A 15,765-nucleotide genomic window follows, 5' to 3' on the forward strand; every position below is an offset into this window, starting at 1 on the left:
ACAAAACGTGTGAACAAATGTGTGAATATATACCAGTACTCTACGAACATATTTCATATATATAGATAGTGGCAGAGTAGTTACATAAGCCTAAAGTAATGAGACATATCTGCGCTGGTGTTGTTGTAAGAGAGTGATACATCTTGTGTTTGCATAGTTTTTTTTCCATGGATGGGAAGAGAGCCAATGAGAGGGTTAGGTATGAAATTCATCTTGTTGGTGTGACAGTTCTATTGCTATTATCGCCTATGAATCTGTCTCAGCTTGTAAGAGAAGAAGAAGAGAAGAGAAGGAGGGAGGGAGGGATAGAAAAAATGCACTCGGGCCACGTCATGTGATTTTTGTTTGTATCATTTTTTATAGAGTTTCAAAACGGTTACATGTTTCTTAACGTCCATGGGCTGTTAGCAGATATTTCCAAACCTTTTGAACTCTTTTCTTTGGCCCGGCTCAGCCAGCATACTTTCCCTCGTCTTTTTTTCTCTCTCTCTCTCTTTTTTGGAAGGTGCTCCGGTCCAAGTGTGTGACGTGTTAGCGGAGTTACAGCCTGTGTTTCACAGTGGTGATTTAAGGACTTGCGGACGAATGGAGGAGAGGATGTTTACTTGACCTGTCAATGGGACTACAGGGCTGAAGTTGTAAACAAGTTGAACTGCTGGTATTTATTTAGGCTTGACGCTGTGTGCTTTGTCCTCATAGTGTGGCACAACGGACAGAGAGAACAGCGGGAGAGCATGGTGTGAGGGTGTGTATCTGTGTTTGGAAGAGAGAAACAGACTGACAGAAACAGAGACAGCATGTAGTGTGTGTGAAGGAGAGAGTAACTGTAACCTGGATCTATTGCTCATGGACAGAGGGAGGTAGATGAGCCACTAGAACCCCTAGGGATTCTTCCTGATTTTGAGGGAGGACCACTGACGCCAGAGAGGACCAGAGAGGGAGATCAACAACACTAAGCTAGGACAGGATGAGGTACCGAGGCAGGGTAAGATCCTTATCCCTTCTCTACATGCTGCTCATAACATGTCATAGGTGTGTGTGTGTGTGTGTGTGTGTGTGTGTGTGTGTGTGTGTGTGTGTGTGTGTGTGTGTGTGTGTGTGTGTGTGTGTGTGGGGGGGGGGGGCGGCATTTTGTCAGTCCCCACAAGCAAAAAAGTGGGGACATTTCATCAGTCCCCACAAGGAAAAAGGCTATTTTAGGGTTAGGTTTAGAATAAGGGTTAGGTTGGGGCTCCCGAGTGGCGCAGCGGTCGAAGGCACTGCATCTCAGTGCTAGAGGCATCACTACAGACACCCTGGTTCGAGTCCAGGCTGTATCAAAACCGGACGTGATTGGGAGTCCCATAGGGCGGCGCACAATTGGCCCAGTGTCATCCGGGTTTGGCCGGTGTAGGCCGTCATTGTAAATAAGAATTTGTTCTTAACTGACTTGCCTAGTTAAATAAAGGTTAAATAAAATAAAACAATTAAATAGGCTTAAAGGTTAATGCTAGAGATCAAATCAAACTTTATTTGTCACATGCGCCGAATACAACAAGTGTAGACTTTACCGTGAAGTGCTTACTTACAAGCCCTTAACCAACAGTGCAGTTCAAGAAGAGTTAGGGATAGGGTTAGGGAAAATAAGATTTTGAATGGGAATCAATTTTTTGGTCCCCACAAGGATTGTGAAACAAACATTTGGACTATAGTTCTCCCACCATTACTATGAGTCATTGCCTGGGACTGGCACTAGGCTCTCCTGGGATATACTGTAGCTGGTGGCTGGTATTTTTCCACTCTGTCCAGTGCTAGCACATCCATGCTGGAGAGACAGCTGTGGAGCTGGTGTGTGTCCACCCATAGTAGGTATGTCTGGGGACGGAGCAGAGGGGCACCTTATAAGGAAGAGACTGAGGGGAATCAGCCCAGCGCTGCTGACTTAAGGGGCCCAGAGCCAAGTCCCGCTGAAGCCTCCCTGCTGCCTCTTATAGATGCACCACTCACAACCCTCTTGGCTCCATAGGACTACATAACCCTCAACCCTCACCTACTTGTTGTGTGTATGTACTGACATGTACAGTATGTGTAACTGATAGATGCACACGCACACACACACACATACTACATGTTAATGTTTTTAAATGTATGTTAATTATGAAGTATTCTGTCTGTAATGCATTTCTCATTATGTGTCGGACCAGTAAGACTAGCTGTCGCCGTTGGCGTCGGCTAATGTGGATACTAATAAATCAAATCAAAATAGGACTACAACACCCACAAGACTCTCTACTCCATAAGACTAAAACACTCACATCCCTCACTACTACGGGTGCGTTCATAAATTCTCGCTGGAGTGCCAGAGCGCCCTCAGAGTGTGCTCTGGGCGTTCGTAAATTCAGAGCGTTGTCAGATTGTCCGTTCGTAAATTCAGAGTGTTTCGCGCTCTGAGCGTTCAGAGCACACACTGGAAGCTCTGGCCAAGGAGTAGGGTTGATCCGAACGTTCTGACCTCACAGCGGCAGTCAAGCACCCAAGTTAACTGGCTAAAGTTAGCTAACTGGCTAGCTACTTCCAGACATAAATGACAGAACTCACTTTGTCCATTTTATTTGCCCTAGCAGAGCTATTTAGGCTGTTTTCATGTTATCCAGAGGGTTTGTGACTGTAACTGTACTGCTGGCAACAATTTAATTACGCTTTTTTGCCAACGTTTAATGATACCGGCCATATTCAATGGGTGTTGAGCGTTCGTAAATTCATCAGTTATACGAACGCACCCTACATAGCACAGTATTGCAGCAACAACAGCCCTCACCGCTCTATTGGACTACAACTTCCACAATCCTCACTGCTTTTCAAGACTACTCCACTCACAGCACTCACTGCTCCATAGGATTGCAACACACAAAACTACAACACCAACGACTACAACACCTACAGTTGAAGTCAGACGTTTACATACACCTTAGCCAAATACATTTAAACTCAGTTTTTCACTATTCCTGACATTTAATCCTAGTAAAAATTCCCTGTTTTAGGCCAGTTAGGATTACGACTTTATTTTAAGAATGTGAAATGTCAGAATAATAGTAGAGAGAATTATTTATTTCAGCTTTTATTTCTTTCATCACATTCCCAGTGGGTCAGAAGTTTACATAGAAAAACTGAGTTTAAAATAGTATTTGGTAGCATTGCCTTCAAATTGTTTAACTTGGGTCAAACGTTTTGGGTAGCCTTCCACAAGCTTCCCACAATAAGTTGGGTGAATTTTGGCCCATTTCCTCCTGACAGAGCTGGTGTAAATGAGTCAGGTTTTGTAGGCCTCCTTGCTCGCACACGCTTTTTCAGTTCTGCCCACAAATATTCTATGGGATTGAGGTCAGGGCTTTGTGATGGCCACTCCAATACCTTGACTTTGTTGTCCTTAAGCCATTTTGCCACAACTTTGGAGGTGTGCTTAGGGTCATTGTCCATTTGGAAGACCCATTTGTGACCAAGCTTTAACTTCCTGACTGATGTCTTGAGATGTTGCTTCAATATATCCACATAATTTTCCTTCCTCATGTGGCCATCTATTTTGTGAAGTGCACCAGTCCCTCCTGCAGCAAAGCACCCCCACAATATGATGTTGCCACCCCCGTGCTTCACGGTTGGGATGGTGTTCTTTGGCTTGCAAGCCTCCCCCTTTTTCCTCCAAACATAACGATGGTCATTATGGCCAAACAATTTTTGTTTCATTAGACCAGAGGACATTTCTCCAAAAAGTACGATCGTTGTCCCCATGTGCAGTTGCAAACCGTAGTCTGGCTTTTTTATGGTGGTTTTGGAGCAGTGGCTTCTTCCTTGCTGAGCGGCCTTTCAGGTTTTGTCGATATAGGACTCGTTTTACTGTGGATATAGATACTTTTGTACTTGTTTCCTACAGCATTTTCACAAGAACCTTTGCTGTTGTTCTGGGAATGATTTGCACTTTTCGCACCAAAGTACGTTCATCTCTAGGAGACAGAATGCGTCTCCTTCCTGAGCGGTATGACGGCTGTGTGGTCCCATGGTGTTTATATTTGCGTACTATTGTTTGTACAGATGAACGTGGTACCTTCAGGTGTTTGGAAATTGCTCCCAAGGATGAACCAGACTTGTGGAGATCTACAATTTTTTTCTGAGATCTTGGCTGAGTTTGAAGGTAGGCCTTGAAATACATCCACAGGTATACCTCCAATTGACTCAAATTATGTCAATTAGCCTATCAGACGCTTCTAAATCCATGGCGTCATTTTCGGGAATTTTCCAAGCTGTTTAAAGGCCCAGTCAACTTAGTGTATGTAAACTTCTGACCCACTGGAATTGTGATACAGTGAATTATAAGTGAAATAATCTGTCTGTAAACAATTGTTGGAAAAATGACTTGTGTCCTGCACAAAGTAGATGTCCTAACCGACTTGCCAAAACTATAGTTTGTTAACAAGAAATTTGTGGAGTGGTTGAAAAACGAGTTTTAATGACTCCAACCTAAGTGTATGTAAACTTCCGACTTCAACTGTACATCCTCAAAGGTCCATCAAACTTCATTACCCACAGGGCCGATGGATACTCTACACAGAGGCTTGTGCTTTTCTTATATTATATAGAACACTCATCTCTTCTAAGAGCCACAGGACCCTGTTCACGGGGCCACAGTAACTAGGCCTACACTACTTGAGAGTCCACTCACAACCCAACCTCTTAAGGATCAGACCCTTTTTTTCAGTTTTCACCTAAAATGACGTACCCAACTCTAACTGCCTGTAGCTCAGGCCCGGAAGCAATGATATGCATATTCTTGATGCCATTTGAAAGGGAACACTTTGAAGTTTGTGGAAATGTGAAATTAATGTAGAAGAATATAACACATTTAGATCTGTAAAAAAAAAATGTCCCATCATCTTTGAAATGCAAGAGAAAGGCCATAACGTACTATTCCAGGTTAGCCACAATTTAGATTTTGGCCACTAGATGGCAGCAGTGTATGTGCAAAGTTTTAGACTGATTCAATGACCCATTGCATTTCTGTTCAAAATGTTCTATCAAGACTGCCTAAATATGCCTAATTGGTTTATTAATACATTTTCGAGTTCATAGCTGTGCACTCTCCTCAAACAATAGCATGGTATTCTTTCACTGTAATAGCTACTGTAAATTGGACAATGTAGTTAGATTTAACAAAAATGTAAGCTTTCTGCCCATTTCAGATATTTCTATGTCCTCAGAAATTTTATTTTCACTTCCAACCTCATGCTAATCACATTAGCCTACGTTAGCTTAACCGTCCCGTGGTGGGGGGGACCGATCCCGTAGAGGATGAGGCAGCATTTTAGAGAAACACACAAACAGCCAAACACACAAAAGACACATTCAGTGGAGATCCTTGAAGACCTGACCCTAAGCCTGACTCTAAAATGCCTTCGGGAAAATCACTATACGTGTGTGTGTGTGTGTGTGTGTGTGTGTGTGTGTGTGTGTGTGTGTGTGTGTGTGTGTGTGTGTGTGTGTGTGTGTGTGTGTGTGTGTGTGTGTGTGTGTGTGTGTGTGTGTGTGTGTGTGTGTGTGTGTGTGTGTGTGTGTGGGGATTCCTCTGTGTGTTTTACTTTCTGCAGGAAGGCCACCTGCAAGAACAATACTCTGAGGTAGAGGGGGGCTGGGTAGGAGTGCAGAGTGGAAGTGTCTCCTGGCTTTCCCCTGCTCATAGTTCTTGGCTTCACTCCACTGTTGTCCTTGTGTTGTTTCAAGGATTTTCCACCATTAAGCGTTCAGAGATAACGACCAGTTAGTGACATTAACCAACCCCTAACGACACCCCTGAGAGGACTGTATGTTCCCAAAGCCCCTGGCCCCATTGTTCCTCTCCCAGTGTGTCTTGGTGTGTGTGTGTGTGTGTGTGTGTGTTAGGGGGCTTGCTTACGCACTTCAAATGATTACACCTGATACAGTGAGTGATCAAACAGACTAGAGGGTGATTGGTTGTAGTAGAATGGTACTGGAATGCAGGATGTAGCCTAGACATTTCTGTTCTGTACTGGTGGATAATAGTAGTCATAACTGGATAATGCACACACCAATTCACGGTAGGTATATTTTTTGTGTCTGTTCTCTTCTGATATTTTCGGATTAACATACCGGTGAACTTCTCTGGATATTATTTCCCTGTCTGTGCCTGTTTGTCATCAGAATACCAGGGTTTACATGTACACACACCTCTTTAGCAGTATTGGTCAGAACCTGACTGGCGCTAAAGCCTGTATTTACTGTATATACATCCCAATACGCTATCTCACAATCACACAATAGAGGATCTTAGAGACACTGTTTATATTAAGGATTATTGAAATGGCTTCATTGTTTGATTTATGTTCTGCATGTCTGAACGTCCTCTGTGTGCTTTCCTCTGGTTGATATGGTTGTTCCTGACAAGCCTCTTGTGGAGGTGTTTATTTGCAGTGCTGTGGTGTTGTCAGTATACGCCTAATCCCAACTCGACCCTCTGCCCTACCCTCCATGCACTTGTGTAGATCTAAGAGGTATGGATAGGTGTAAGCGATATGAGGAATTCCTCCTAGCCTATCAAAAGGGCAAGGTGAGGATTTTTACATATTGCTTATACCTATCAAATTATTTCAGGTCGGCCTCCTGAGTGGGCAGCAGTCTAATGCTTGAGGCGCCACAACAGCCTGGAATTCGATCTCAGCCGTCTGTGACCGGGAGCCCCAAAAGGCGGTGCACAATTGGCCAGCACCATCCGGATTAGGGGAGGGTTTTGTCGGCAGTTCTTTCCTTGGCTCATCTCTCTCTAATAACTCCTTGTGGCAGGCCGGGCGCCTGCAAGCTGACCTCGGTCGTCAGTCGGACGGTGGTTTCTCCGACACATTGGTTCGGCTGACTTCTGGGTTAAAGCTGCAAAATGTCACCAAATCTGACAAAATTCACATAGAAATGCGAGTTAGAGATATGCCATTCTCATTGAACGCAAGTCTAAGAAGCGGTAGATCTGTTCTATGTGCTCTATTTCTATGCTTCCCATGCTTAAGTCTCGTTTTTGCGTCTTTTACTTTTGGTTGTGTTCACCAGCTTCAAACAGCTGAAAATACAATATTCTTGGTTATTGAAAATATATTTCACAGCGGTTTAGATGGTACAATGATTCTTTACACTCTGAATGCTTGTTTTGTCACATACACTGAAATTAGGCAAACTATTCGAATTTTAGCAACCAGGAAATGGCGGAGCGATTTCTGCATATTGCACCTTTAAGAGAGTGTGTTAAGAAGCAGCTCGTCTTGACGGATCATGTTTTGGAGGATGCAAATCTCGGTCTTCGCCTCTCCTGATCCCGTTGGGTTGCAGCAATGAGACAAGTTCGTAACTACCAATTGGATGTCACAAAATTGGGGAGAAAATGGGATAAAAATAAATAAAGAACAATTTTTCAGGTGTAGTTGAAGTGCATAGTGGTGGGTTTCAATTTGGATAAAACCGTCTGCTAAATTGCATTTATTATTATTATTATATTATTATTATTATATTATTGTATGTATCTGGGAAAGAGCGGCAGGCAATGATGTCTCCCCCTTCTATCCCCCTTCCTTTCTCTCTCTCTCTCTCTCTCTCTCTCTCTCTCTCTCTCTATAGGAGGTGGGAGGTGAGGGCAGAGTTCATAGAGTTATGGAGAGTACTCTGACAGCCCGGGACAGGGTGGGGGTGCAGGACTTTGTGCTGTTGGAGAACTACACTAGCGAGGCGGCCTTCATTGAGAACCTGCGCCGGCGCTTTGGAGAGAAACTCATCTATGTAAAGAATCATATAATATAGGCTATATGGAAATCTTATCATAAAAATGGCTCTGCATACAGATGTAGGATCACTCTCAATTGGATCACTCTTTTGTTGCTGAGAATTTTCCCGCTCGGCAGGAATGCAAACCTGTAGTGGATTCGAGGTTTAAAAAGGCTTCTAAAGTTTGTATTTTCCACTTAAATTGTTTTGACTTGATTTGCCTTGTACGCTACAAGAAATGTCCAATAATTATAATCCACAGAATAATTCACATTTCCTGTTGCCGCAGGATAGTTTTCCGGCTGAAATGAAGATCCTACATCTGTAGCTTTAACATAATGTTTGCTATTGGTTGATTTTTTTTATATCAGTGTTTTTGTGGGTTTTGTATTAGAGGGGTTGGTGACTGTAGTGTGCGGGTCTTGTCTCCCTGTCAGACCTACATAGGGTCAGTGTTGGTATCAGTGAACCCATACAAGGACCTGGAGATCTACTCCAAGGCGCACATGGAGCGCTACCGAGGGGTCAGCTTCTACGAGATATCACCCCACATGTAAGTCACCCTCTGACCCCTGATTAGCCACAATTTAGATTTTGGCCACTAGATGGCAGCAGTGTATGTGCAAAGTTTTAGACTGATTCAATGAACCATTGCAATTCTGTTCAAAATGTTCTATCAAGACTGCCCAAATGTGCCTAATTGGTTTATTAATACATTTTCGAGTTCATAGCTGTGCACTCTCCTCAAACAATAGCATGGTATTCTTTCACTATAATAGCTACTGTAAATTGGACAATGTAGTTAGATTTAACAAAAATGTAAGCTTTCTGCCCATTTCAGATATTTCTATGTCCTCAGAAATGTTTTTGTTACTTCCAACCTCATGCTAATCACATTAGCCTACGTTAGCTTAACCGTCCCGTGGGGAGGACACCGATCCCATAGAGGTTAACCTTTCTCTGACCCAGCAGGACTAGAATGAGTGTGTGTATATGTGAATGTGCTCTGGAACATTACATTTACAGTATGTAGTCTATGTTTACTATCAGATGGTGGTCCACTGTATGTGAATACACCAGTATGAGCCCAATCACTAGCTGACATCATGTTTGTATCCCACCCCTCTGTTTCTCTATCCTGTAGCTATGCGGTGTCAGACAACACGTACCGAGCCATGCGGACTGAGAGGAGGGACCAGTGTATCCTGATCTCTGGGGAGAGCGGAGCAGGGAAGACCGAGGCCTCCAAGAAGATCCTCCAGTACTACGCCACTACCTGCCCTGTCACTGACCACATGAGTACGATCCGGGACCGGCTGCTGCAGTCCAACCCTGTTCTGGAGGTACACACCCCGCCCCCTCCCAAGATCCCCTTCCCAGGATCTCTTCCTATGAGCACCTCTATAGGCTCTGGAGGAGGAAGGACATTTATAGCAGGGGTACTGAGACTGGTGTAACATTAATGAGATAAATGAATGGCCCACTACAAAATTATGTTCCTTCAAAGAAGTAACTCTATTAGTAGATGAGGGAAAGCATGTTGATCCATTGCATATTTTGAACCAATCTCTGACAAAGCCATAACAATAGATAGGTGCTGCTGTGAAGATGCTATTACTGTACTGTTAATGTTTCCTCTCTCTCAGCTGTGTTTGATCTTATCTTTGTTGTTTCCCACACTCACTTCCTCTCTCTCTCTCTCTCTTCCTGTCTCTCTCTGCAGGCCTTTGGTAATGCCAAAACATTGCGAAATGACAATTCCAGCCGCTTTGGAAAATACATGGATGTCCAGTTTGACTTCAGGGTAAGCCTGTTTTCCCTTCCTTTAGCTCCTGGATTGAGGGATTTCCCACACATAGGTCTACCATCGCTGACACTCATGCCATACTATCTCTACAGCACACCATTCCATCAAAAGATTGTGCATGACTAATAAATGTGACATTCATGGCTTACCATACAGCATGCCTTACTATGAATCTAAAACATGATGCAGCTAAAGAAGCTCTAGTAGGACCACACTCAACAGTACCTTGACTGTCCCTGTCCCTGACCTCCCCTAGGGGGCGCCAATAGGAGGCCACATCCTCAACTACCTACTGGAGAAGTCTCGTGTGGTGCACCAGAACCACGGAGAGAGGAACTTCCATATCTTCTACCAGCTGCTGGAGGGAGGAGAACAAGACCAGCTCAGCAAGCTGGGCCTGGAGAGAAACGCTCAGAAATACCACTACCTGGTCAAGGTGTGTGTGTGTGTGTGTGTGTGTGTGTGTGTGTGTGTGTGTGTGTGTGTGTGTGTGTGTGTGTGTGTGTGTGTGTGTGTGTGTGTGTGTGTGTGTGTGTGTGTGTGTGTGTGTGTGTGTGTGCGCGCAGTGATTTGAACAGTGATGTCCTGTACCTCGCAGGGTTGCTGTCCCAGGGTGAGCTCCATCAATGACAAGAATGACTGGAAAACAGTGAGAAAAGCCCTGACCGTCATCGGCTTCCATGAAGAGGAGGTGGAGGTCAGAAACACTTTAGTGTACATCAGAGGAGGCTGGTGGGGGAAGCTATGGAAGAACGGGCTCATTATAATGGAATGAATGGAACGATATCAAACATATGGAAACCTCATGTTTGACTCTGTTCCAATTGTTCACACCCAGCTATTACAATGAGCCCGTTCTCCTATAGCTCCTCCCACCAGCCTCCACTGGTGTACATACTGTATATCACTGCAAATACCCACCCAAAGTTTCACTCTGAAAACAGTGAGAATGTCATGGTTTAAATGTGTCTCTTCTCTCTCCCTGCTAGGATCTGTTGAATATAATCGCAAGTGTCCTTCATCTTGGGAACACTCAGTTTGGAGAAGGGGAGGATGGAGAAACCCAGATCACCACTGAGCCACAGCTCACATATCTGTCCAAGGTTAGAACTTCTAACATGAACTCTACCCAGTCCTACAGACTGACACATTCCCTAATTCTCCATTTTAAAGGCAGATGTTGATTTTTTCTTGCTTGTTCTGCAGCTGTTGGGTGTGGATGGACCAGCGCTGAGAGAGGCTCTCACTCATAAGAAACTCACTGCCAAAGGGGAAGAGGTGAGTGTCTGGTGGGATGTTTCACTTCATACAAAACTATGCCTGTAGCCTGCAAATATAATTTTAATATAGTTTTATATATATTTTATATAATCTAATATCCCACTTACCAAGAAGTAATACAGTATGCCACTGATGTGTATGGCATGAATATTTTTATTAATTTGTTTAAAAGAGAGGGTACTGATATAGTACAGCTGAGCCCAGAAATAACATGAAAGTATTTTATTTAAATGTGTGTGTACGTATATGTGTGTACTGCGTACTTATGTGTGTGTATGTTCCAGATGATAAGCCCGTTGAGTTTTGAGCAGGCTGTGGCAGCCCGTGATGCCTTGGCCAAAGCAGTGTACGGCCGTGCCTTCACCTGGCTGGTGGCGAAGATCAACCAGTCTCTGGCTTTCAAGGTCTCTCACACACATCAATCATGATAGCTAGCTAGCAAAACGATTCACTTATTATTTACTCTTAGTAATTGCTCTCTCTCTTTGCCAGCTACCGTAATGCTGCTTGCTACCTCCAAAACTGAGTGGATTGTGTTCTATTTACAGGATGAAGTGTACAACAGCAGTAAGGGCTCGTCATCAGTCATAGGACTGCTGGATATCTACGGCTTTGAGGTCTTCCAACACAATAGGTACCTGAAAAGATTCTAGCTGTCAACTTAGTGTGTGTGTGTGTGTGTGTGTGTGTGTGTGTGTGTGTGTGTGTGTGTGTGTGTGTGTGTGTGTGTGTGTGTGTGTGTGTGTGTGTGTGTGTGTGTGTTAGCCATTTGTTTGTACAGTCAACCCAATTCTGATATTATTTCCTCTAATATCTTTTCACATCAGATCTGATTGGTCAAAAGACCAATTAGTGAAACAAAGATCTGAATTAGGCAGCCTAATAAACATATTGTAGCACAGTTGTTTTGTGCCATCTTTCTAATCCTAACCATCTCCCTGTAGTTTTGAGCAGTTCTGCATCAACTACTGCAATGAGAAGCTGCAGCAGCTGTTCATCAAGCTCACCCTCAAGTCTGAGCAGGAGGAATACGAAGCAGAGGGCATCACTGTGAGTCTGTGTACTCAGAGAAAAAAACAAAACAAGAATAGAGATATACTAGTGATGAGGTTGTAGTTCATTAAATGCAACTGTGTATTTCAGTGGGAGCCGGTGAAGTACTTTGACAACAAGATAATCTGTGACCTGGTGGAGGAGAAACACAAAGGCTTCATCTCCATCCTGGTGAGAATGACTGGCATTCACTTCAGTTTAGTAGTCTTTCTCCTCTCTCTAGTATCTCTCTCCCTCTGTCCTCTCCCTCTCTCTATTTGAATGTTAACGTATAAATGTGAAATGTGTTGTAGGATGAGGAGTGTTTGAGACCAGGGGAGCCCAGTGATATCTCCTTCCTGGAGAAGCTCGAGGACACTTTGGGAGGCCATGCCCATTTTGTCACGTGAGTCCAATCTTTCTCTTACACACACACATGTCATATTTTGTTTGTGTATTTGCACCATCACCCCAAAATGTATTTGTGTGTATATTTGTGACTCTGTATCTAAGATATGAATTGTCTCTATGTCTGTCAGTCACAAATTGGCGAATGGGAAGACACGCAAGGCGGTGGGCAGGGAGGAGTTCAGACTGATTCATTATGCTGGAGAGGTCAACTACACTGTCAATGGTGAGCTAGCTAATCAATCAGTCAATAGTAGAACTACTGGTTCCGTGTCAGAGGAACCAGTTCCGGTGGCATGCATTGAAACGCATCGCCTTATCGTGGCTTTCTTTTGCAAATGACTATAAATTAACTGACTTATTTCCTATAACTTGTCAATACTAAACATCATATAAAGGTGTGGGACATTCATTGTGTGACAAGAAATAACTAGCAGGTCTATTTCACTTCAGCAACTAGAATTTGTCCATCCACAATTCAACTGTGGGAACATGGCGGTTTTCAACACCAGACAACAGAAAAAGCTGGCTGCTACTATACGAGAGATTGTTTGTGTGGAAATTACCTCTGCACTCGACTTACAATTAAAACCTGTAAATGAATCATTGGCAGTGCTCACTGCTGAAGTGGATACCTTTTCAACTAAAGTGAAAAGTCTGGAGAAGACAGCCAATGCGACAGAGGTACGACTCATGACCTGCAAAAAGTGCGAGCTAAGTTGGAATGGATAATCAAACTCTTAAAAGAGAAAACGGAATCACTCAAAAATGTACGGGTCACTGGACTTGACACTGGTGTGGAAGCGGGCAACCCAACTTTCTTCATGAGCAGTCTTTTCTATTAAGTGTTCGGGTAGGAGAAGCTGGGTCCCATGCTGCTGATAAACATTGCGCACGCACTGATAAACATTGCGCACGCACTGATAAACTTTGCGCAAGCACTGATAAACATTGCGCACGCACTGAACATTCACAAAGGTTCATTTGGAAGGGATGTAAATACAGCACTAATTTTCCTTTTATAAAAAAAGGTACGGACTCCATTCAGTGTGCTCACTATTGCCCTCTAGCTTTGATAAACTGTTTTCCAAAAATTCTGTCGTCCTGTCTCAAAACTTACTTACCCAAATTGGTACATCCAGACAAAAGCCAGTTTGTTAAAAAACAAGATAACCTACATGCTTCATCAGAAACCAAATGCAGTTCTATCTCTCAACGCAAAAAAAAAACGTTTTATAGCATATGGGACTTGGCTCCAATTTCATTCATATGATTAAAATACTATATGCCAATTCCTCAGCCACAGCGATAACAGGCTATACCTGCTCTGCTCTGTTCAGAATAAGTAGAAGTAGCAAGGAAGGTGACCCCATCTAACCTTTGCTATTTTTATTAACTGGGGTGGGAAACATGGTTTCCGGGTGAGGAGGGAATATGTGGGCTGGTGGATGGGGACTGATGGGGGGAATGGGTTGGGAGGGGGAGACTTTTTTGTTTATTTTCCTTGCATACAAAATATTACAAAACTGTTGATACTGTTCTTTATCTTTATATTCATTTCTGATGTGTTTTTTTCTTCTTTCGAGTGTCATGATAACTGAATATATGAATATATCTGAATGAATATGACTTTGAATGCTATACCTGTACCTGTAACCCCCCCTTCTGAAAAAATGACAAACTAAATAAAAAGTTGGTCACAGAAATATTTGGGGTATAACTGCAAGAAATAATTCACTGATTTCAACCACACACATACGGTCTGAATTATTTTATGTTCCTCTGCATCACAGGGTTTCTGGACAAAAACACCGACCTGCTCTACAGAAACCTGAAAGAGGTGAGGCTGGAGTAACAATAGAGAAATGAGAACACAGACCACACTCACCACACTCATGAACTCTCTCAGAACTCCCTCACACTGTTTATGTGTGTACACTACAGTAGGTATATACAGTATAGTGTCCATAGGTGTGGTGTGGTGTGTTTATATGGTTATGTGTTGTGCTTTCTCTGTTCAGGTCATATGCCAGTCAGATAACCAAATCCTGAGTCAGTGCTTCCACAGAGAGGAAGTGACCACCCAAAAACGCCCAGAGACGGTGAGATACGCGCACACAGACATACACACACACACAGATATACACACACAGCCGACTAAACTCAACTCCATGATTTACATTGGAGTTGAGCAGCGACTAGAGTGGGCGGACTGGATTTCAGCACCCAAATAATTATTTTACACAACAAAGAATAGCACACATTTACACGGGACAATGTCATGTGTAAATGCAGGCTTTTCTTTGGGTGCTGAAAGTTGAGTTTAGTCAGCTAACATGCACACAAATACAAACAGTTTGATATCGCACCTCACTGCTTCCCTCTGCAGGCTGCCACTCAGTTTAAGAACAGCCTGGCCAAACTGATAGAGATCCTGATGTCCAAGGAGCCATCCTATGTGCGCTGTATCAAACCCAACGATGCCAAGCAGTCAGGTAATCATACACTGTAAAATCAGTCAATCAGTCAATCAGTCAATCAATCAATCAGTCAATGTAATATTCTTTCTCAACAGGGAGGTTTGATGAGGCTCTGGTCAGACACCAGGTCAAATATCTGGGTCTGATGGAGAACCTGAGAGTCAGGAGAGCTGGCTTTGCCTACCGCCGACGCTACGAAGCCTTCCTACAGAGGTATGTTTGTCTGTATACAGTGCATTTTGAATGTATTTAGACCCCCTTGACTTTTTCCACATTTTGTTACGTTACAGCCTTATTCTAAAATGGGTAAAAAATCAAATTAAAATTAAAATCCTCATCAATTTACACACAGTACCCCATAATGATTAAGCAAAAACATTATATTAGACATTTTAGCAAATGTATACCCAAAAAATATCTGAAATATCACATTTACATAAGTATTCAGACCCTTTACTCAGTACTTTGTTGAAGCACCTTTGGCAGCGATTACAGCCTTGAGTCTTCTTGGTTATGACGCTACAAGCTTGGTATTTGGGGAGTTCCTCTCATGCTCTGTCAGGTTGGATGGGGAGCATCGCTGCACAGCTATTTTCAGGTCTCTCCAGAGATGTTCAATTGGGTTCAAGTCCGGGCTCTGGCTGGGCCACTCAAGGACATTCGGAGACTTGTTCCGAAGCCACTCCTGCATTGTCTTGGCTGTGTGCTTAGGGTCGTTGTCCTGTTGGAAGGTGAACCTTCGCCCCAGTCTGAGGTCCTGAGTACTCTGGAGCAGGTTTTCATCAAGGATCTCTCTCTACTTTCCTTTGTTCATCTTTCCCTCGATCTTGACTAGTCTCCCAGTCCCTGCTGCTGAAAAACATCCCAACAGCATGATGATGCTGCCACCACCATGCTTCACCATAAGGATGGTGCCAGGTTTCCTCCAGGCGTGATGCTTGGCATTCAGGCCAAAGAGTTAAATCTTGG

At 43.4% G+C, this 15,765-nt stretch overlaps 1 protein-coding gene across 2 annotated transcripts in view; it reads left to right on the forward strand.

The window, feature by feature from the left end:
• Nucleotides 1-15,765, forward strand: part of LOC139537305 (unconventional myosin-Ic-like) — a 39,421-nt gene that overhangs the window by 18,014 nt on the left and 5,642 nt on the right. Inside the window, exons 1-19 of one of the 2 annotated variants that reach the window (XM_071338460.1) lie at nucleotides 315-985; nucleotides 7,645-7,803; nucleotides 8,226-8,341; nucleotides 8,933-9,131; nucleotides 9,512-9,592; nucleotides 9,852-10,031; nucleotides 10,194-10,292; nucleotides 10,585-10,698; nucleotides 10,802-10,873; nucleotides 11,161-11,280; nucleotides 11,425-11,510; nucleotides 11,821-11,926; nucleotides 12,020-12,100; nucleotides 12,223-12,314; nucleotides 12,448-12,542; nucleotides 14,110-14,156; nucleotides 14,338-14,418; nucleotides 14,706-14,811; nucleotides 14,892-15,009. In XM_071338460.1, the coding sequence (XP_071194561.1) occupies nucleotides 968-985; nucleotides 7,645-7,803; nucleotides 8,226-8,341; nucleotides 8,933-9,131; nucleotides 9,512-9,592; nucleotides 9,852-10,031; nucleotides 10,194-10,292; nucleotides 10,585-10,698; nucleotides 10,802-10,873; nucleotides 11,161-11,280; nucleotides 11,425-11,510; nucleotides 11,821-11,926; nucleotides 12,020-12,100; nucleotides 12,223-12,314; nucleotides 12,448-12,542; nucleotides 14,110-14,156; nucleotides 14,338-14,418; nucleotides 14,706-14,811; nucleotides 14,892-15,009 (1,970 nt within the window). In that variant the 5' untranslated portion in view covers nucleotides 315-967. Of the gene's footprint in view, nucleotides 1-314; nucleotides 986-7,644; nucleotides 7,804-8,225; nucleotides 8,342-8,932; nucleotides 9,132-9,511; nucleotides 9,593-9,851; nucleotides 10,032-10,193; nucleotides 10,293-10,584; nucleotides 10,699-10,801; nucleotides 10,874-11,160; nucleotides 11,281-11,424; nucleotides 11,511-11,820; nucleotides 11,927-12,019; nucleotides 12,101-12,222; nucleotides 12,315-12,447; nucleotides 12,543-14,109; nucleotides 14,157-14,337; nucleotides 14,419-14,705; nucleotides 14,812-14,891; nucleotides 15,010-15,765 lie in introns of those variants that run through there. The other variant, XM_071338459.1, reaches the window with a different exon arrangement.

The sequence above is a fragment of the Salvelinus alpinus genome, chromosome 13, assembly GCF_045679555.1.
Source record: "Salvelinus alpinus chromosome 13, SLU_Salpinus.1, whole genome shotgun sequence".
In the NCBI taxonomy this organism is placed as follows: Eukaryota; Metazoa; Chordata; class Actinopteri; order Salmoniformes; family Salmonidae; genus Salvelinus; species Salvelinus alpinus.